The sequence below is a fragment of the Cyclopterus lumpus genome, chromosome 9 (genome assembly GCF_009769545.1).
Source record: "Cyclopterus lumpus isolate fCycLum1 chromosome 9, fCycLum1.pri, whole genome shotgun sequence".
NCBI lineage: Eukaryota > Metazoa > Chordata > Actinopteri > Perciformes > Cyclopteridae > Cyclopterus > Cyclopterus lumpus.
Genome location: NC_046974.1, coordinates 21,413,450 through 21,434,076, shown reverse-complemented (window position 1 = coordinate 21,434,076; position 20,627 = coordinate 21,413,450). Strand labels below are relative to the sequence as shown.

General features: G+C 41.7%; 2 protein-coding genes across 5 annotated transcripts; both read left to right on the top strand.

Moving 5' to 3' along the window:
* The first annotated feature begins 29 nt into the window (after positions 1-29).
* hnrnpk (heterogeneous nuclear ribonucleoprotein K) lies at positions 30-13,355 on the top strand. Of its 3 annotated transcripts, none has more exons than XM_034542447.1 (17): positions 30-118; positions 1,048-1,121; positions 1,232-1,392; positions 1,859-1,956; positions 3,032-3,088; positions 3,985-4,028; positions 5,504-5,576; positions 5,995-6,102; positions 6,478-6,606; positions 6,905-7,239; positions 7,800-7,847; positions 9,100-9,142; positions 9,873-9,888; positions 10,356-10,388; positions 10,536-10,603; positions 11,048-11,217; positions 12,445-13,355. In XM_034542447.1, exons 3-17 carry the CDS (start codon positions 1,335-1,337, stop codon positions 12,473-12,475), a joined length of 1,311 nt encoding a protein of 436 aa, XP_034398338.1. In that variant the 5' UTR covers positions 30-118; positions 1,048-1,121; positions 1,232-1,334; the 3' UTR covers positions 12,476-13,355. The 3 variants fall into 3 exon arrangements, with proteins under 3 accessions (XP_034398338.1, XP_034398337.1, XP_034398336.1); XM_034542446.1 differs by having other exon boundaries at positions 5,989-6,102; positions 9,103-9,142; XM_034542445.1 differs by having other exon boundaries at positions 5,989-6,102.
* A 571-nt stretch (positions 13,356-13,926) lies between these two features.
* Positions 13,927-20,144, top strand: c9h9orf64 (chromosome 9 C9orf64 homolog). 2 transcript variants are annotated; one of them, XM_034542449.1, is made up of 7 exons: positions 13,927-14,064; positions 15,121-15,325; positions 16,250-16,397; positions 17,644-17,756; positions 18,408-18,551; positions 19,201-19,396; positions 19,516-20,144. In XM_034542449.1, the coding sequence occupies exons 2-7, from the start codon at positions 15,137-15,139 to the stop codon at positions 19,743-19,745; spliced, it is 1,020 nt and encodes a 339-aa protein (XP_034398340.1). In that variant the 5' UTR covers positions 13,927-14,064; positions 15,121-15,136; the 3' UTR covers positions 19,746-20,144. The 2 variants fall into 2 exon arrangements, with proteins under 2 accessions (XP_034398340.1, XP_034398339.1); XM_034542448.1 differs by having other exon boundaries at positions 13,933-14,064; positions 15,087-15,325.
* Positions 20,145-20,627: the final 483 nt, after the last annotated feature.

Here is a 20,627-nt window from a genome sequence, read left to right as displayed (position 1 = left end):
GCGACTCCCGCCTCTCTGATTTACTCTTCGTTCAACCAATAGGCTCTCTTCAGCTAAACGTGTACATTTCCAGGTTCGGTAGAGAAGGAAGGGGAACGAGTGAGGTGTTGCACTGCAGGTTTGTATTTTGACGATATTTCCCAGTTTTCTTATGCCACTTTGAGCTTAATGTAGTTTGAGTGCACATGTAATATACAATAAATATGTCATTGGCAGTCTCTTTTCCCCGTATTGTGTGTCTGGTGCATCGCCGCCTAATTATCTGGCCTAGCTCACGTTAGCTCCCCTTGAGCCCAACAGAAACGACGGCAACATGGCGAAGTTAGCTCGTCGCTAGCTTGAGTGGTTCGTACTGGTCTTTGTATTGGTCGATAGGTCGTGTTTTATCAAGCCACTCGCGTTAGGTTACGGACACATCGCAACGCCTCGCCCCCGACACAACTAACCTAGTGAAATGTTTGAAACCCGTGCAGGGTCGTTTATATAGATCTTACGGCACACGACGAAGCTCGGAGCTAGCCGGGCTGTTCAGCCCAGGCAGCTAGGTTAGCGCACTGGTGGTCGATGTCGGTACTTAGCTAGCTAGTACAACTGTGCGCTAACGTTGCTTAAATTGTGGCTTCAGTTGTTCAATTACAACATTGCTTGACGTTGGGAACCCGTCGTGTTTGCCGGTTAAGATAGCAGTTGGTACATTTAAATTAAAACGTTTCGGTGTCTAACGTTAAGATTGTTGGTTCATCGCTGGCTGATTGACTCAGTTTCCGAAACAATGCAAATGATCTCGCCACCTAAACGATCTTGTTTATGTTACGATGCCATAACTGATTACACTATAATGATAATTGTGGCTCTTCAAGTAGAGATTGTGTTTCAAGCTCGCTGGATGGATAAACCGTGTTGACCTGAAACGTTAGTGCACGTAAATATCAATCAAGACGCAGGAATGGAGTAAAATGTATGCGATCATAATTGGTGCCTTTGCTGTCACTGAGCCTTTTTGTCACACTATATTTCAGTATTTCAACTAGCCTCTCCCTCCCCCAGGTCGCAGCAGCTGTTTGGTCCTTGCTTATTTAGTTCCGCCTATCAACACGCCCTTGTCCCTGTAATAAATATCGGTGAGTGCCGGTTTTCCCTCACCATCTCATCCCGGGCTCTTCAATAGCTGGACCTCCAGCTCACAGCTTGAATTGACTTATTTCTTTTCTCCTTTTCACAATGCTGACAGACCTCCACAGCTCACCGGGGCCCGTTTCCTGCTTCTCTCTCCCTGCCGCTGCCTATTCCCCGGACCGTGTTGCCCATCCCATCCCCTTCACTCTCAGAAGACCATGGAGACAGAAATTGAACAGCAAGACGATACTTCATTCGGCAACACAGAGACAAACGGTATAAAACCCAGCTTCTTTACATTTTCGCATATGTTGTCAGAATGCACCAGTTTTTTGACAGTCTTCAAATCTGTCCATCTGTGGTTTCTAAGGATAACAATCATAGTGTTGTTATAGCTGATGACTTGCTGCTCAGATATTGGCATGTACTGCAAGTTATCTTTGATTAAACATTTTCACTTGGCATTCCTCTTGGAGGTTGATGTCCGAAAATGTGTTTGCAATTGTGAGGGAGTTAAGCCATATGTCTGAACTGGGCTCCTCTCTCAAAATTGTGTCTTCATAGACACATTTAAATTTTAAATCTCATCGTCTCTCCTAGTTTTGCACAAATTGATCAGTGCATTTTATGCAACCATAGTTTTTTGATTCATTTTTTTTCTCTGTGGTGTTTGATTGTTTTTTCATTTTATCCAGTGGAGGGTTGTGTATGCATCGTGTGTGTTTTTATCTCCCTATGCCAGGTAAGCGCCCTGCTGAGGATGCAGATGATCAGAAATCATTCAAGCGCTCCAGGAATTCAGACGAGATGGTTGAGCTTCGCATCCTCCTGCAGAGCAAAGTAAACCAGCTTGCCTTAAATTTAGGGAAAAAAATGTTGTCACCCTAAATGCATCTCTGCCTTTTGAATAATTCATTTCCACCCTTTTATTAGAGGTAGTCGTACAGACATTGTGCTTTTCTTGACATTAATTGTAATATTCTCTAGCACCGTGTCTGTTAATTAAAGTACTTTACATTTACATTTTCTCGGTAGGGGCCAACCACCCCTCCCTTTTTTTGCAGGATATTATTATTATTATTAATCCTTCCAGGAAAACTTTGCACTTAGGTTAAGTCCTATTGCAAACGTTGTCAACAGGCTTTGTGGGTCAATAGTCCTAATTGTGTCCCTACGGCAACCGTTTCACCGACGTGGAAATTCATAACAGATCGGCCATACATGCTCGCTAAATTTTCACCAACATGAGCAGGAATGTTCAGATGCTTCAATAAATTAGGAATTATGACGTCCATCACTCTGGTTGCTAAATATAGTTCCAGTGTTCATGACTAAATTATATGATTTTGATTTCATTGCAGATGTGATAAATCTCAGCTTTTTTTTTTTTTTTTTTACAGTAGTTTAAAATCCGCTTTCGATGCAACCATGGCGAGTTCATAAGTCATAGTGGGAAGTAGTAGTTTCTCACTTGGCAGTAAGTTCACCAATATAGTGACTTGCCCTTGGTGTCTACGATTGTGAGTTTGAGGCCTGGGTTAGGCAGAATGAGCATGCTTATGGTATGTCCATGCTACTCAGGCGTTGTTACAGAAACGCTTTACTTCAAGGTTGAAACCTCTTAACCCCGTGCAGTTTCTGTCACATTTTATGCACTATGGACTTCAAGCGCTGTATCGCTTCAATATACAAGTCTTGCACCTCAATGGAAACGGTTCAATCGCGGAGAGAACATAAATGTCTTGAGTGCATTATAACACAGTTGGGATGTCATAAATCATTAGAAACGATGGTTGAATTCCTTTTTAAATAGGTTATCGACACAAATGGAAAACCATTTTTTAACTACCTTTCTTTTCCCCTTTGACTCACTGCTGCTATACAGCTCTAAGTTAAGTGTTCTCTGTATTTTCAGAATGCAGGAGCTGTGATTGGGAAGGGTGGCAAAAACATCAAAGCCCTCCGTACAGACGTGAGTACATTTTATACGTATCATACACCCAGAATTTTTATTTTGCATTTATTTTTCCCTTCACTGGTGTTCAGCCTCCAAACATACCTAGCCCCTCTATAGGACTTGCTTTGGTAATTGGCAATATTTTCTTCTCTGTTAATATGGGGTGTGGTTAGCTGATGCCAGTATTGATATTATCCCTCTGTTCATGAAAATGTAGGACAAACCATTTGGGGGTTGATTTTTATCTTTTTATTCTCATATAATAATCATGTGATTACCTCAGCTAAACTGGCCCATTGTACTAAAGTCCATTTTCATGTCAGTGGGTTTCTCCAACTTGATGATTTATTTTAACAATGCTGTTGTGGCAACACTGATGCTCTTGTTAATTTAAATTTATTGGCACAGTGCGGTGTTCAAGAGGCCACCTGCAACGCCAGCTAATAAGGCAACCTGACCTATCTTAAGTCATTCAATGTCATTGCCTTTAATTCTACCCCTTCACAATTTGCTCTACCCCCTCTCACTGTCTCTGGTCTATTCCCCGACATTGAACTTATCATGTTCTTAATATGCCATTACCCATTTTCCTATGTCACATTTTCTCCTGTTCTCTCTTTGACAAACCTATCTCTGAGAGAATCAAATTAAAGTCACATTTGAACAGTGTAGAGCCTGTATATTAAAAATGTATTCCTCTTCCCTCTTCCCTCTCCCTTGTTTATTATTTTACTGTTGACTTTTGCCCACTTCCTCCTCTGTTGCCCATGTTCTGGATGGCCCCTCCTGCGCCCGCCCACCTGACACCCTGGTTGGCCCTGTCCATAATCGTGCCCTGTCCCTAAATGGGCGCCTTACTTGATTGACATCTGTGCTCGAATGGCCCTGGCCCCTGCCCATTCCACGCCCAGTACAATGCCAGTGTGTCAGTCCCAGACAGCAGTGGGCCTGAGCGGTATGTCCCTAAGCTCCTCCCTCTCACTGCCTGACTACAGGTCAAACAAACAAGAAGAGATGAATAATAAATAGTCATCCTGCCTCTGTCAAGTCACTGTATTTTAACCTACTTGTTCTCTTAGAATTTTAGCCTGAGTCAAAATGCCTAAATGCGTTCATGTCCAAATCTGCCTGTAAAAGCCATGTCGAGATCCTTTTTAAATGCCATTTTTATAGTCACGTCAATATTAAGAGAAACTTAGGATGGTGTTTAAGGTTTTTTTCACAATTTGCCACAGTCTTTTTTTTTTTTTTACATCTTTGCTTTACGCTGTGCAATATGTCTTTTTTAATTTAATTTTTATTTTCACTGATTATCCTCCACTATCTTTGCGTTTTCACCTCCCTCCCCCCCTCAGAGTGGATATACTGGTGTTTTTGTTTTTTCATTAGTTTCATAAGCTCACCTGCTTCTCGCACCATCCCATTCTTTCCTTGAAATGCTATAATTGTACTCATAGACTCGTGATTTCCATCCATTCTGAAACGCAAAAGGCAAGCTAGAATTCAAGTGTTGTCTGTATGTGTTTTTCCTTTCCTGTCTTCTGCTTCATCTGAACTATCTTATTGACTACTGGAGCTATTTAACGTACAGATTATCTTTTGGCCTCAGTCATCCATGCATTCTTTGGTGTTATGTTTATTGCTTCTCCCATCCCCTTAAAATAGTGGTGGCAAACTTAATTTTCCATGGTATAATCTGCTCTGTTGCTCTCCCTCAGTTGTCTACCATTCTACTTCCATGTTCAAACTGTGCTTAAGTTCTATTGATGAGTAAATTCATTGTTTATTTTATTGTTTAACTAGGTGGGTGCAGACAACAAAATTGTATATATTATCGTTGGTCAAAATGAAGCATCAAAATTGTTATCCAGGCTATTATTTAAAGACGGGATGCTTTGGTAAACGTGATTTTTAAAAACAGGAGAGGATCATTCGTTCTCTCACTCCCTAATTTTTCAACGTTGTGTTAGGCACCTTATTGGGGGTCTTTGAAGGCTTTGTGGTGTGCATCCACCCAGCTATGCTTTAGGACTATAGAGTTCTCTTTGGCACCTTTGGTGCTTATTCCTGCCAGATCCTCCCCAGACTTCCCCCTCCCCCCCTCAGTGGTCACCAAATGCAGTCACTTTTCTTTGGGTCCTTTTTTTTTTATTTTGTCTCTTTTCTTCCTTTCTCTGGATAAACAACTGTTTTTTTTCATTGTATATTTGGGTACACAATTTTTTTTCACTTACTGGGTGAATTATCAGTGACCAAGTTTAGAAAACACTGGATCTCAACAGTCAATATAGCGGTGTTAGTTTCAGTAGGGAGGTTTTTTTTTATGGCATAAAAGGGATGTTATGAATTCTCTAATCTTAAATGTCGTTCCCTCCCCTCTGGGATGTCTTGCTGGCAACCCCAACCCCATCATCTTTGTGAATTATGAAGCATCCTGAGCATCAGTGCCGACATCGAGACAGTTGGAGAAATCCTGCTGAAGATTATCCCAACATTGGAAGAGGTGAGGACTTGTTGAACTCGTTTTATTTATAATTTTTTTCATATCAAGTCTTTTTGAACCCAATGAACTAAACCATTTAGAAGTGAAAGCAATGGTGGATGTTAAGTTATCAAGCTGTGTGTTGTTAATGTCCATTCTTTAGCCGAGATGCTCTCTACTTTTCTTTTACAGTTTTATTTGCTGCCGGTATGGTTTGCGCCTGCAAATAAGTGCTTTATTTGACTATTGAACTGGAATGATCCAAAACACGTTTGCTTGTGTTCTTACTGACAACGTTAATTTGCTATTTTGTGCATGTTATGTGGATGATGTAGCTAGAATTAGAAATAACACAAGTCTTGGGCAGGTTTGAGACTTTCAGAGAACTAAATGGACTGTGCCGAAGTACTAACATGCGAAATGTTTTGCTCAGTACCAGCAGTACAATGGTATGGATTTTGACTGTGAGCTGCGACTGCTGATCCACCAGAGTCTGGCTGGCTCCATCATTGGAGTGAAGGGAGCCAAGATCAAGGAGCTCAGAGAGGTATGCTAATGTTTTTTGCAACACGATCAGTTGTAAAGCAGTTTACAGACTGAATTGTGTGAGTAGTGTACAAAACATGGATTCTCCCACAGCCTTCTGTCGCTGCCAGTCTTTCAGTTGTAACAAGAATACACTTCATGAAATGACTGGATTAAACCCAGCTGGAGGTATAACGGGGCATAATTTTTTTTTCTCGTTAATCTTTGTCCTAGAATACTTCATGTACCTCAAAGATGGGAAAATATACTCATGTAATGACGGTAGTGATCTGATGTGTGAACTATGTTTTTCTCTGGTAGAATCAGCTGCTGTATCATTCAGTAGCTCCTTTTCTTTATGTGATCCTCATGTGTACCTTTTTTATCTGTCTCTCAGAACACAAAGACCAGCATCAAGCTGTTTCAGGAGTGTTGTCCTCAGTCAACAGACCGTGTGGTGCTGGTCGGCGGCAAAACTGAGAGAGTGGTTGAGTGTATCAAGACTATGCTGGAGCTCATCGCTGAAGTAAGTATCTTTTTAAAGTGGTCCAGAGGCCTTTTTGTGATTGGCAAGTATAGTACTTAGAAGAAGGATTCAATATGTTGCACCTCAGATTGAAGGTGCATTGATTGTTGGAAATATAAAATGTTGCAAAGTAGAGGACAATCTAGTGGGTTCATGGGTCATGCATCCTCCAGCTGTTTTTTCTATATATATAATTGTATTATTTTTAAGTCAGGAATACAGTATCGTTGTTAACAGTTGCACATTTATTCCCATCGCACCTGTTTTCTTGTAAACTGCATTTGTCCTTCTTGTTTAGGCTCCCATCAAGGGCCGTGCACAGCCCTACGACCCGAACTTCTACGACGAAACTTATGAATATGGTGGTTTCACTGTAGTGTTTGAAGAGAGGGGAGGAGGTCGCAGGCTTATGGGAGGGTTCCCCATGCGTGGGGGCAGGTCCAGCGGTGGAGACCGCGGGTTTGACCGAATGCCCTCTAGCAGAGGGGGGCGGGGACCCATGCCTCCCTCCCGACGGGAATACGAGGAGATAAGCCCTCGCCGAGGTCCTCCTCCACCCCCCCACCCAAGTAGGGTTGGCAGGGGCAGCGGCCGTGGACGCAATATGCCCATGGGACACCCACACAGAGGAGGGTAAGATATGATTACAAATGAACTACCAGCTGTTGCTCTTCTCGTACACTTTTTCTAATCCGTACGGATCCCTCCCACAGTTCAACACGCATGTGAACAGCAGAGTAATTAAAGTTTAGTCATAGTGTGAAATACAGTCCGGAGATTTGGATTAATGCTTTGTAGTCGTAGGCCACTGATTGTGTATAACCTTAATTGTTTGTGTCTATGTAGTTTTTTTTTTTACGGCCAAGTGGCTTCATGATCCCACTTGTCGGTTTGAAGTTGAGTCCTTTTTAGTCACTTTAACCTCTTGAGTTATAAGTGTTTGATATTTCCGACATACTAGGCCTTGTTTAGAGTTTCTCTTCCAGATCACGTGTTTCCTTCTGTATCTGCATACACAACGCGTAATCCTTCTTCAGTGCTTTACATTGTTTAATTCAGAGGATAAACTGGGTCCAGTATTCTGCTTGTACTGTAGTGTCGCGCTATGCACCCCTCTGGAAACATTTGTATTCACGTTATCGTTCCATACATTGTATGTGCTCATCACAGTGTGTTTGTCATCTTGCCCACAGAGAAGATCGTTACTATGACTCGTACCGTGGATCAGATGACAGGTCCAAGTAAGTAAACCTCCTAACTTATCCTATACTTTGAAATGTTGATCTTCTGTCATTTTTTTGTGACTTATTTGTCTTTTATTATAGGTAGGTGCTCTGTAAAGGCAATTCAACGAAGCAAAAAATCCTCATTAATACCATTGAGTGGTATTTACCATTTGGTCTTAGTGAGGATCATTTACTAGTGTTCAGCATAATTTCCAATAGCAAATACTTGGACATGAAGAATTTAAATTAAGTTGAGGTATTCCTACACGTCCCCATTTTTTTCCTGTGTGAATACTTTATTGTTGCAGTTTGCTTACCTACCTAATTCTGTAATTCTCAATAATCCCAATTCACTTTTCACTTTTTTGTAGGTAACAATACTAATATTGTATAAACGCCTCTTTCCTGTGTTAGTATCCAATCTGCTATTCACTCATAGTGTTTGAGAGAATGTAGGTGGTGTATATGATGGTCATGAAGCTGATATTCGTCACTTGAGTCTCCTGCAGAACGGCATGCTGACCTGTAATTGGAGACGTCAGTTTGTTTTATGTCTTAATTGCATTTTAATGCAACATTCTGGCAGACTTTTACATTACAACCCAAAACCAGAAGACTATCATGACCTGGCATTAGTTTGGTGTCAGCTGTCCACTCTCAGAGAAAATACTATATCTTTCTATCTATCTATCTATCTGATTGTAGAAAAATGTTAGATCATTCTTCTAAGACACTTAATAATGACAATGGGTTTATATCTGCTATGTTTTTTTTTAAAAAAGTCCTAGTTAATAATACCAATGTGTAATACAATGTGGCGACAGAGAAACTGTCATGCTAAAGCAACAAGTCGTATTAAGTTATGTTCAGCTGTAGTTTGACATGACGGTAATATCCAGGAACAGCAAGAATACCAGATAAAGCTGGACACCCATTCCTTCAGCACATTCCTTTATGTGCGCTCTTTTTTGGGGGGAAAATTGCTAGCATTTGGCTCTGATCATCACCACCACCACCTGTCACTTCTCTCACCATAACACTGTCAGAGCTGTTCCTGTTACTGTGTGGGAAGATGGCTGCGAGGAAATGTGTTTATACTGTAATCTTGCTCAGCGTGTGTGTGCAGTTTGACCTAGACCAGAAATTTCCTTTGGAATTTTGTCACGCTTTTTTTCTAAGCATTTTATTTTTCTTTCTACCCCATTATCTCTCTCTCTCTCTCTCTCCCCTCCCCCTCCCACCCTCCCCACAATCATTTCATCACCAGCAGTGACAGAAGAGGCAGACCAGATCGCTATAGCGATAACATGGTTAGTGACCCTTTCATGCAGTTCTTAGGTGCCAGTATTCTCAGGCTTGCACACTGCTTGTTCCCAGATCTAGTCAATATGCTGTGATTGTGCTGTAATGATAATAGTGGTTTATTGAAGATACAAGTGTAGCTGGTCACTCATGCATGTGCACACACTCATCTGAGTGCTGGCCACGCATTCAAGCTAGTTTTTGCACGGTTATTATGGCCATAATCACCACAGTCGGAGATACCACATGAAAATCAGCTATAATTGCCCTCTTACTGTGTACTTTTCATGGCCAGCCTGTTTTTCCTGCAAAGAGAGGGAGGATGTTGGGGGTGGGGAGGATGGGGGTGGCCATGGTTGGTTGCTAGGCAATAATAACGCTTTGTTGACAGACTGGAAGGTCTCTCTCTCCCTCTCTCTCTGAGAGCTAGCAGGATACTGCCTGCCGTTGCTCAGCAACAGCTTTTTGAATTGCCTGTTGCCCTGGTGACAGCAGCAGTTGAATAGCAGGTGAAAATGGGGGCTGATGGAGATGCAAGGGAAGGGGGGAGGGAAGGGAGGAGGAGTCTGGCTTATGGCTGCAAACTGTTTGGCTTTTAGTCGAGTCTACTTAATGGACGAAGCTGCTGCGTCGTCCATACATTTGTGCTTACAATCCTGTGTCCATTCATCTGGGATTTGTAGAGATGAGGAGAATCAACTGTACCGTATGTAACCCTTTTATGTTTGCTTTTTACAGAGTGGAGGAGGATATGGTAAGTACTAAGTCCGTTTTATTTCTCCTGTGTCCTTATGAATGTGGTTTGAAGGCCGTCAGTTTGTCTCGCTGTGGAGCCGTCGGCGTTTTGTTTTTTAGCAGACTAATGTCAGGCATTTAGTCTGAAAGTGTTGTTCACGGCCAATATGACTAAATGTATAGTGTCAATGTGGCTCGAAGGACATTGCAGCTCACATTTAGGTGTTGGGGCTTTTGGTTTGCAACAATATTGTGATTTCCATTGGAATTACATTTTACTTATCTGGACAGGGAATTGTCTCTTTAAAGTATCTTAGTCTACAGCACATTTTTATTAGCAGAGCTAATTAAAAGTCTCTCAGAAGAAGATCTTTTGAGAATGTGTGAGACACATGTTTGAGTCAAGTATTTAAATGTGTGATTTTGTTTATACATGTCACAGACATAATGTTTATATTGAGATTTCTTGCTTTCTTTCCTGCTCAGAGAACAGTTCCTCCTGGGATAGCTACCCGTCAGGTGAGTCTTTACACCATATATCTATCTGAATAATATGACATTTTTGCTGAGCTATGTCTGATAATGCTGGCAGCCGAGGATTGATTTGAAGCGCTCTACTTACTTTCTCTTTTCCGTGTCTGTCTGTTTGCCCTTCCCCTCCATCAGGCGGACGTGGCTCTTATAATGACATGGGTGGCCCCGTCATCACCACACAAGTGACGATCCCTAAAGATGTGAGTAAATGACAGCTACATACCTCATCCACTATACCCTTGTGTCAAATACCAAAAACCCGACATTGCTATTGTGAACATGTCATCGGCACTCATTATCCTCTCTATAAATTACATTTCGTCCTGTGTTTGTGTCATCGTCCTCTATTTGTGCAGCATGACCAATAATGTTGTCTCCCATAGTCGTCCTAAATAGTCTTATAGTGTAACTAAATAATTTGACTTGTATTCATCTTTTCCTAAACTGTTTGAACTCATATTTTCTTGAGCATATTGTACATATATATATATATATATATATATATATATATATATATATATATATATATATATTTTTTTTTCATCTTGACGCATGTATTCCCAGTGCTTAAAATGTTTCTCCGCAAGCTTGTTTTGTCTTTCCTACCGACCCCGTTCATGCTCTTCTCTGTACCCCACCGACAGCTGGCTGGCTCCATCATTGGTAAGGGAGGCCAGCGGATCAAACAGATCCGCCATGAGTCAGGAGCCTCCATCAAGATCGATGAGCCTCTGGAAGGTTCTGAGGACCGCATAATCACGATTACTGGCACCCAGGATCAGATCCAGAACGCCCAGTACCTTCTACAGAACAGGCAAGTTCTGACACTACCCTGAATTATGTCTTGATTCAGCACCCTAGTTGTAGTTGAACCATTCATGACATAAAATGGTGCTTATCAAACCGACTAGTTACTGTATGCTTCAACATTGCTCCGTGACATGTCGTGTGGGCTCTGGCCTGAGCTCTTGTAAACGTTGGTAATGCAACCATCTCAGAGTGCAGTCTTGTAAAGTCGTGCAAGCTAAAGGTATCTACAGATATAGAAGCTTTCCTTCTCTTATATGTAACGCTTTTGTGTTTCTGGTTTAACTACGCTTTAAACCCTCTGAACCACACACACAGATTCTGTAAAGATGATAAATGCATGAATGTCTTTTTCTGAAATTGCATCTTAATACAAGTGAACCCACTTGTTGTGGGTTCCGTGTTTCTGTTGCCTGCTGTCTCTTCTCCACTAACCCCCTTCCTTTTTCCCCATGCAACCTGCAACTAGTTCAAACCTTCCTCTTGCATGAAATGGCTGTGAATGAGTAAGCAAACTCAATAGGGTTTTTTCTTTTTAAGGGTTTCTTTTTGACATGTTTGTTTGACTGTCATATTTGTCCATTGAATATGATCGATAGAAGTAAAACAATCAAACAAAAACTGTCTATTTGCCATCAAAGCCGTTTCACTGTGAAGCAGGGAGTGGATTGATTCTTCCCCTGGCTGCTGCTGTGTGGAAGACTAGTGATTTTGTTGTTTTTAGTTAGATCAACCGACAACAAATCACAGTCTGCCAAATAGCACAGGCTCCTCCTCTTCTGTCTCCCTTGGCAACCAGTAGGCATGTATAATGCACACTACTTCCTTGTTGATGCTATCTGGGCTTAGCCCAAATGCTAAGACAGCTGTAGACCTGCCGCCTCTGTCTCATGAGTAGTGTAGTGTTGCCATGGTAACTGATCCTGCCTCCCTCTTCCTTCCTCCCTTTCCTCTCCAGTGTGCTGCACCTGCTTGGACACAAGGACTAACCACACCCCTCTTTCTCCTCCTCCTCTTCCGCGCTCTGCCATTTATTTCACATTTTCCCCCCTACACTCTCTCTGCTCGTCTTTCTTTCTCGCGGTCTCCCTTCCTGCTCTGCCTCCCCACCCGTTTCCTCCCAAGATTTCATCCTCCGACAGTTGCATAGCGATATATTTACAGTGTCATTGACTTGTGAATTGCAATGTTCCTCTTGTGTATTTTATTTATTTGTCCACTCTTTTTATTTCAGTGTGAAGCAGTACTCTGGTCATTTGCTGTAGACCCAGGAGACTCAGATTCAAGCAAACTCAGATTGCCCCCCCCCCCACTCCCCTGCCCCCTCCCCTCAACCTTTCTGCCCCTTTCCAACACATCCCCTTCAGACTATTATTCTGGATTGTGGGTGTCTTTTTTGAATTTATTTTTGTATTTTTTAATGAAACATTATGTCCGACATTCCTGTGCATAAAAGAAAATGTAGATGTTCCGCATTTTAAGAGTGTGGTTCATTAGTTTATCGCATACACTTTGCTTTTTTTGTTTTTAACACTCACAGCTACCAAAATATTCTTCAGTCTCCTGACCGACAAAAATAAACATAACCTTCATTTTTTGATGGTTTGGATTTTTATGACTTGTATTTGTATGCTTGTCTCCTGTTTAAATCTGTTGTGTGTGGGTGGGTGGGTGTGTGCGCGCGCTTGGGTTAGGTGTGCTCTTGCTTGTCTATATCAGTCCCCTCACACACAGTTGTACCACATTTCCACTCTGTGCAACATGCAGAGAATGTAAGCTAAAATTCTTTTAATTTTGAATCGTTTGTTTTTTATTTTAGAGATGTGGGAAATTTCACACATCAGAATGGATTCGGGGATGTTTAAGTTAGGACTCTTGTTAAAACCAGAGACATAAGAATTTGTAAGAATATCAATGGTAGTTGTGTGATGAAATAAATTCTAATAATTTGAGTAACTCCTCACTAACGGAATCGTGGAGCTAGAAATTTGTTTTTGACATTTTATTCGAGTTTTGACAAATGAAATTGAACTATCTATTTTGTCCCTGCAATTTCCTGTGCTCTACACTTGTTTGCTCTCCATGCTGTAGACTTCACGTTGTCAAATTGTAAAATGAATAAAGATGGTGCCACTTTTTACTGAACCAATTTGCATTTTTATTTGCAAAATCTTTGCAGGTGGATCAGTTTTCTGTGCACTGATGGTATCTGGGCTAAAAGCTAATGTGACGGTTTAAGGCAACAGTCCAGAGGCCTTTCCTTGCATGTCATAGTTAGTTAACTTCAAGTTATATTCAAGAATCATCTGGTAATCTGTAATTATTTTCTGGACTATATGATTTATGTTTCTTAAATGCCAGAAAATTGTGAAACTATCTGCAAAAAGCCCAACATCTAATTTACAAATTGGTTTGAACAGAACCCCAACATGAATTTTCATATGACCATGAAAAGCAGAACATCTTCACATTAAAGAAACTGGACTTTATTTTGTGGCAGTTTTATTTTTTAAATGACCATTTCATTAATTGATCTGTTACTGGAGGTATTGTACCTCCAGAAGTGACACCAGTTAAACTGCACCAGTACATAGCGCTTATATAAAACGTTTTACATATGTTCGCGTATCTCTAACCACGCAGCCCGTACCGTGTCATAGGGGCCCATTACGACGTAAACACGTTAACATGTCTTCCGGGTTTCTCTCCTGGCTCCTTGTGATTGGTTCATCGGCCGGCGACGAGCTCACAACGGACGATCTGATTGGTCAACAGCTGGAAACCATGTAGTGGAAACGCGGAGCAACACGAGCTTGCCGTATCGGCGATAACCTTACTTTCCCTGCATTCATTGGTAAGTTCCGTCAAACATCCGTTTAGGAATCGAAAATAAAAACGTATATTATCGCTGAACGGGACGTTTGTATCGGAAACGCAACCCCGGGTGTGAAAGCGGTGTAATGTCCGTATTAGTGGTGAGAGACTCTCATGAACCTGAATACTCCAGTCGGTTATTAGATGCACTTTGCTCGTGCAGTTTTCAGTGAAACGTAATCACGTGATGCAGGTCACCTGAGTACATCTTATTAACCCACGTGCAATACTGCTCTTACCATTAAAATAATTTTTAAAAAGTACTTTTTTTTTTTACATTTCCGTGTGGAGAGTAAATAATTTGTCTCGGCACAGAAAGAACAGTGAGACTGAATTTCCTTCAGGAGGCCGCGCTGTAGCCTATTATCAGTCTGATGGGGGACACATTAACACACAGCCTCTGAACACTTCAGATAGATGGGATAGATCTGGGCAGCTTTTAGAGGTTCTCAAAGAAGGGTATAATGTAGTTCTTTTGGTTTTAATAATGGGATTGGTCTGAGATGGTCCTGTGTGCAGAGCTTTTATGTTTTGTGCACCGCGCCTACATGAGATGAGAGCAAAGTCCTACCCTGAAAACACTTAACGGCACAGATTTTGTCTTTTTAAAAAGACATGTTCCTGCTTTGTCTCATCTCTCCCATCTTTATGTATTTTCATTGTGAATGATCTCATAGAGCAGGGAGATAATTTGTATTTTTTAAATGGAACTTCCCCAGGGATGGATGAAACGTATTGGTGTTTTTGTATGAAAAGGGCACTTGCATTCACATCTCCCTGTGCACCCACCCATGCATGCTCCTGGAAGCAGCTCACGGAGACTGTGATGCGTCTCATTAGAATCGAGACTCCTCAAACTAAAGAACGAGAGTAAAAGGACCCGACAAGCAAATTGAGTCGTCGGCAATTGCTAATTAAATAGGCCTGTGTCACACTTCCACTGATGTGCAGCAGAAGGAAACAGGTGGTTATTTACACAGTGCTCTCCTTTGATTCACGTAGGGACTGCTGGTGAATGTGCCCCTTCTCCATACAGCAGTACAGTGTCCATCATGCAGCCGCCTCTGTTTCCACGCGAGTCCGGGCAGTTCATAGCAGAGCGGAGTCGGGACGTGTTCGTCGAAGAGGAAGGAGTGCAGAAGGTGGCGGAGATGCTCTACAACCTCCGACACAGTGAGGATCTGACCGCCGGCGGCTGGAGGAAGGCGAACCCATTAGCTCCAGCACCCACTTCTGACCAGGGGAGTTTGTCAACAGAGAAATACAGTATCAGTGGACATGAGAAGGGAATCACATGGTACACATCGCTATAGCAATGAATTAAGAGGGCCCAGTCTCCAATCCTGCTCATAATATGGGCAAGATGACTCTGGTGGCTTGAGATGTGGTTATCGTCTAATTATCAACTATTTAAGAAATGTCTTAATATTACTTGTGTTTTACTTGAATTTCTATTTTGTGTTACTTTATATTTCCACCCCGCTATATGTCATGAGGTATTTTCTCTACTACATTTATCTGTCAGCTTTAGGGACTAGACAATTAGCTGTATAAGATTTTATATAAAACATGATATCATGATATAATAAAATATCTAGAATTAGCTCCACATTGGGGAATTTTCTGTTGGCGGTAAAACGGAATAATAGAGCATACTTTGATAATATAACGCTGATAATAATAATTTTAGAGTACGGCATTTCAACTTTTACTTCATCGAGAATCTGAATACTTCATCCAACACAATTTGAATCGCTGAGCAAATCGGGAGATATTCAGGTTACCCTAAATTCTTGATGAATGAAAACTGGTCATGAACGGAGGAAAAGCACAATTCTGGAAAATAATGTCACGACAGCTTAGAAGTTCATTTTTGCTGAAAAGTAAAATAATAATTCCAGGATAGCAACTGGTGAATTGAATGTTATTACCTTGAGCATCACCTGCGTCCACACGTTTACACCCCCAAAGGCTTAAAAGTGTATCTCCACTAAATGAAAGCATTGAAACAGATTATCTTATCCATTCTTTTACCTATTTGGCTGTTACTACAGTAACCGCCTGCTCGTTCTCTGCACAGTTGAAGCCTTTCGGTTGAAGTCTCATGTGCTCAGCCTTTCTTCGTTCTGCCCTCTTGATAATCTGTGTTCTTTTCCGCGTTGCAGGCATTGAACTGGGTGTTTGTGGTCGACACCATGAACTTCTCCTTTTGGCCCGAGGGAGAAAGTCAACAGTGTGAGGTGACCTACGAAGGGACCACTTACACGGGCTACATGACCCTGTGTGCTGCCATCACCAGGGCCATGAAGGAAGGTGAGGGCGCCAATAAATGATGACTCCTCGTCTATTTACGAGAACATTTGATACGACTGAAAATAACACGTATGGTATTTTCTTTCAGTGCACTGATTCATTTCGCACACAGCCGACCTCCTTTCTCAGGTGCCATTGAGGCGATGCATCATAGCTGTTACTCACATTTGGTGGGCAACATTTTTTGCAGGATTCGTCAAACTCACACAGAGAATAAACCCAGATTGTACTAACGAAACAATTTGGGTGATAAAATGTCAGAATTATGTATCCTTTTTGTCGACGGTTTCCTCTCTGGAGAGAGAGAGACGTACAATCAAGCCCCTTTTTGACGCCCATTTTCTGTGTGCCTTTGTTGTGCACTGCTATTGCCAATTATTGTGTATGTGCCCTTTACTTAAACTTAGACTGCTGGGAAATTGCTTGTAGCGCTGCATGCGACTGTGCATCGTTCATAATTAGCGTGAATGACTCCGGATATCAATCAATTATGTCTCGTATGGAATAGTGCTCTCAATGTGTGGTCGTGCGGCCTTTATAATTACAAGAGCTCAGGTAGCTCCGCTGCAGAGTGTAAACCTCAAGGGTTGACAGCACGACATCAGAACAAATTATGTCTTTTTGAACATCTAGCGAGAATTGGCTGCTGTGGAGTTATATTCCTGTAATTATAGAACGCCATAATTTAGGAGATTGAGTGTCTTCTCTCTCTCCAGTAGCTCCTGTCTAGTTAAAGATAGATAACATAACAATCCATCATCCTCCCCTCCTCAGGCGCTGGTGAAAAATAACGTGATACATTTACTCAAGGTCACAGTTGAGGTACATGTTCTGCTGCTTTATACGTCTATGCCTCGACATTCCTGAGGGAACTATTGCACGTTTTAGTCTCCTCCATTTACCTGACAGCTGTCGGCTCTTGTCACTCTACAATAATAAAAACGCACAATATGTTTATAAGATATGATGCAGCACTATCATCAGTGGTATGTAAGGTATCCAACATGTGGCTCCACATTGACAAACTACAACATTAAAATGCTCCTACATGTATTAGTTAATGATAAAAACGGAATATATTATAATATATTATGATAATACCATACAGCCATTTGGCACAATTAGTATGGTACTTTTCCTTTTGATGCTTGCAGTACATGTAGCTGATAAAACTTTTTGAATGCAGGACTTTTAACTTGTAAGCGAGTATTTTTAGACTGTGTTCTGAATCCTTCTTCCACCACAGGTTTACCCATCACTGATCCGAAGTACTTCTCCCAGATGAGCGTGGAGGAGTTGGGACACGTCCTGCGATCAGACAATGAAACACCTGTGCCCATGCTTCAGGAGCGCCACCAGGTTCTGTCCCACATCCACGCCACTAGAGATACAACAGTCATCAAAGTCCACGCGCGGCTTCCATGGTTTCACATCGGTATCACTATTGATGCGTCGGGGCCTCGTGTCTCTACTCAGCGTAGTGTTTGACACTTCTGCATGAGCACATGAACACCATGTCCAGCTCTTATGTAGCACAAAGCAAAAGCAGGGCTTTTCAGTTGAAAGACAAACAGATGTGATGGGGGGGGGGGGGGGGGGGGGGACGGTTGCATCATCTCATCTCTGTGGTCAATAGACTAAACAAAGAAGGTACACAGCGGATTATTTTATCCCTACAGAGTGCGTTACGTATGTGTGTATCCATATTTGTGTGGGGAGACGCACGTGTTATTCACACGAGTGGAAATAATACATGAAACTCCAACCTTACACACCATGTTCCTGGACAGATTTTATTTTATTTGATAAGTCCACTTTGTCTCTGACTTTTTTCTTATTAACCAAGAAAAACTGAATTCAAGGCACCTACTGTATATTTTTATTATATTGTTATTACCTGGACTATATTCCCTTAATGATAAGCGCTAACTGAAGGTATGCTGCTCTGAACCTCCTACTCATTGCAATAGTTAAACCTGAACACATCACATAGTGGCTCTGTCTGTCCAGGTGCTCACTGAAGGCGGCCGCGTGCTGCAGGATCACGGCGGAAGCTTCCGGAGTTTCATCAGCCCGGCCGGGAACGACGCCCGGAAGATGGTGGAGCGCATAGTGGAGAAGATCCCTTCCTACCGGGACGCAGCTCAGTATGAGGTAAGACTCGGAGAGGGCTCAGGGGCATTTTTCATGTTGGGGAATTTGTGGTTTCCCAGAATAATTTCCCCATAAAGCATCCGTGAGATTTTAGATGTTTCACTACCCAACAAGCTCACAGACGAGACAAAGTTGAACACATTGACTACATCTGAGATACTCAAATAGCCATGAACTTTGGTGGCATAGGGCTCTATTTACAAACACATCTAAATGTAACTACCACCCCATTTGGAAAAGAATAACCCAGAGGTGTTTTCTCTTTTTAATTTTACAGAGTCGATGCCATGCTTGCTTCAGTTTTTCTCTCGAAATGCATTGTATTGCACAATACGTGTACTGCACTGTGAAGGCAATTTTAATTCAACATATTTTAGGAATACACAACATGTTTAACACATCTCGAAAGCATGAAGGAAGTGTATGTGATGTATGCGTTTGAAGAACTTAACATGAATTCTGATGTGAGAGTTCCCTCTCCTGGCCAAAGACAGTGTGGCAAGAGCTCCCTTCATATTAAAAAGACCGCCAGGGAGCAAATCATACTCTTTTGCATTGGCGCCATTATTTTTAATGAAAGGCAACAGATCGAATAGCACGTCAAGTATCGAGTAGCGAGTGCAGAGCTGCCCCACTTTGTTTGTTTCAGGGGAAGAGCATCTCGTTCTACAAGCGAGCCCAGATCCTGGTGGCAGATTTCTGGGGCGTCATGGAGGCCAGAGGAGAGGGTGACATCATTGACATGGACTGGCTCACCATGTTTGCAGACTACAGGGTGCCTCAGGCTCTCGTCTACCTCGGAGCGCTGCGATACTCTGACGCACTGATGCAGGCGCTGAACAACGGTGAGACGGGAGCGGATGTGTGCACGTGTGTCTCTCTGGTCATAAAGAAATTAATCATTTAGAAACAGTGAGGTATAATCCCTCTGCGTGTTATGCGTTTGTCTCCCATTTTTTGCCAGGAGAGCTGCTGAGGTCAGGGGACAGGAGAGAGGTCGAGATCCGAGGTTGTTCCATTTGGTCTGTGGAGCTGATCAGAGACCGTCTTCGCAAGCTGGTGCACGAGAGAGACGGACAGACCTGCAACATCAACTCCGCTGTCATTGACTTCTACCTGTGGCCGTATGCCAAGCAGCACCACAAAGAGATGGCCCACATTCCAATACACCACACACGTTGTATTTACTACTGACGAGCTTGCTGGCATCTTTACATACAGCTGGCTGCACTTCTCAGCGTGCAACCTTGGCATCTGTGCCTTTCCCTGGGATGAAGCCAATCATCACTCTGTGCCAGATATACACGTATATGTACAAATGGGCTTCTCTCAAGCTGGAATAGAAACAGTTGTCAAGCTTTAATGCAGCCTGTTGGTTTAAGTGGGTAGTAACACGGTTGTCTATTGGCAGTCAATTAAGATGTTTACTGTTTTTGATGATAAACATTTAATTTAGCATGTGATCATACAATATATACAATGTATGTGAGCACACACTGGTGGACACATTGGTGTATCTGCAGTGGCTTAAGCTTGTGAACTGACACTCAGCAATCAGGGAAAATAAAACATTTGGAAATGACTTCTTTTAAAGGAATGTTGCAATGAATTTATGGGGATTATATTTCATATCAGTGACTGCTTAGTAAGGAATGACTGCAGGGAAAATTCTAATCTTTCTAATCTTTAATGAGATTCATAATGTAAAGAAGATATGTTCAATGTTAAGTCAAACAAAAACAGTATTTATGTAAGATAAAACCAGCTAGAATAGATGGCTCCCTTATCTAGAATAGATTTGAAAAAAATAGATTGCTCCATTTATGTGGAGGAATCAATATAGTGTTTTGGTGCATTAAACCCCAATATACATACACACACACACATATATCATATTTAATTTAGGAATACAGACTGTGGCAACACATTTCCTTGGAAAAGGATAATAACGAATATCTTTAAATTAGAAAAAATAAATAAATCATTTTGGGGCTTATTTCCCCAAATAATTGTATTATTAGATATTAATAGTTCGAGTTTTTTCTTACCTTTCTCACTTTTTTTATTTCTAAATTA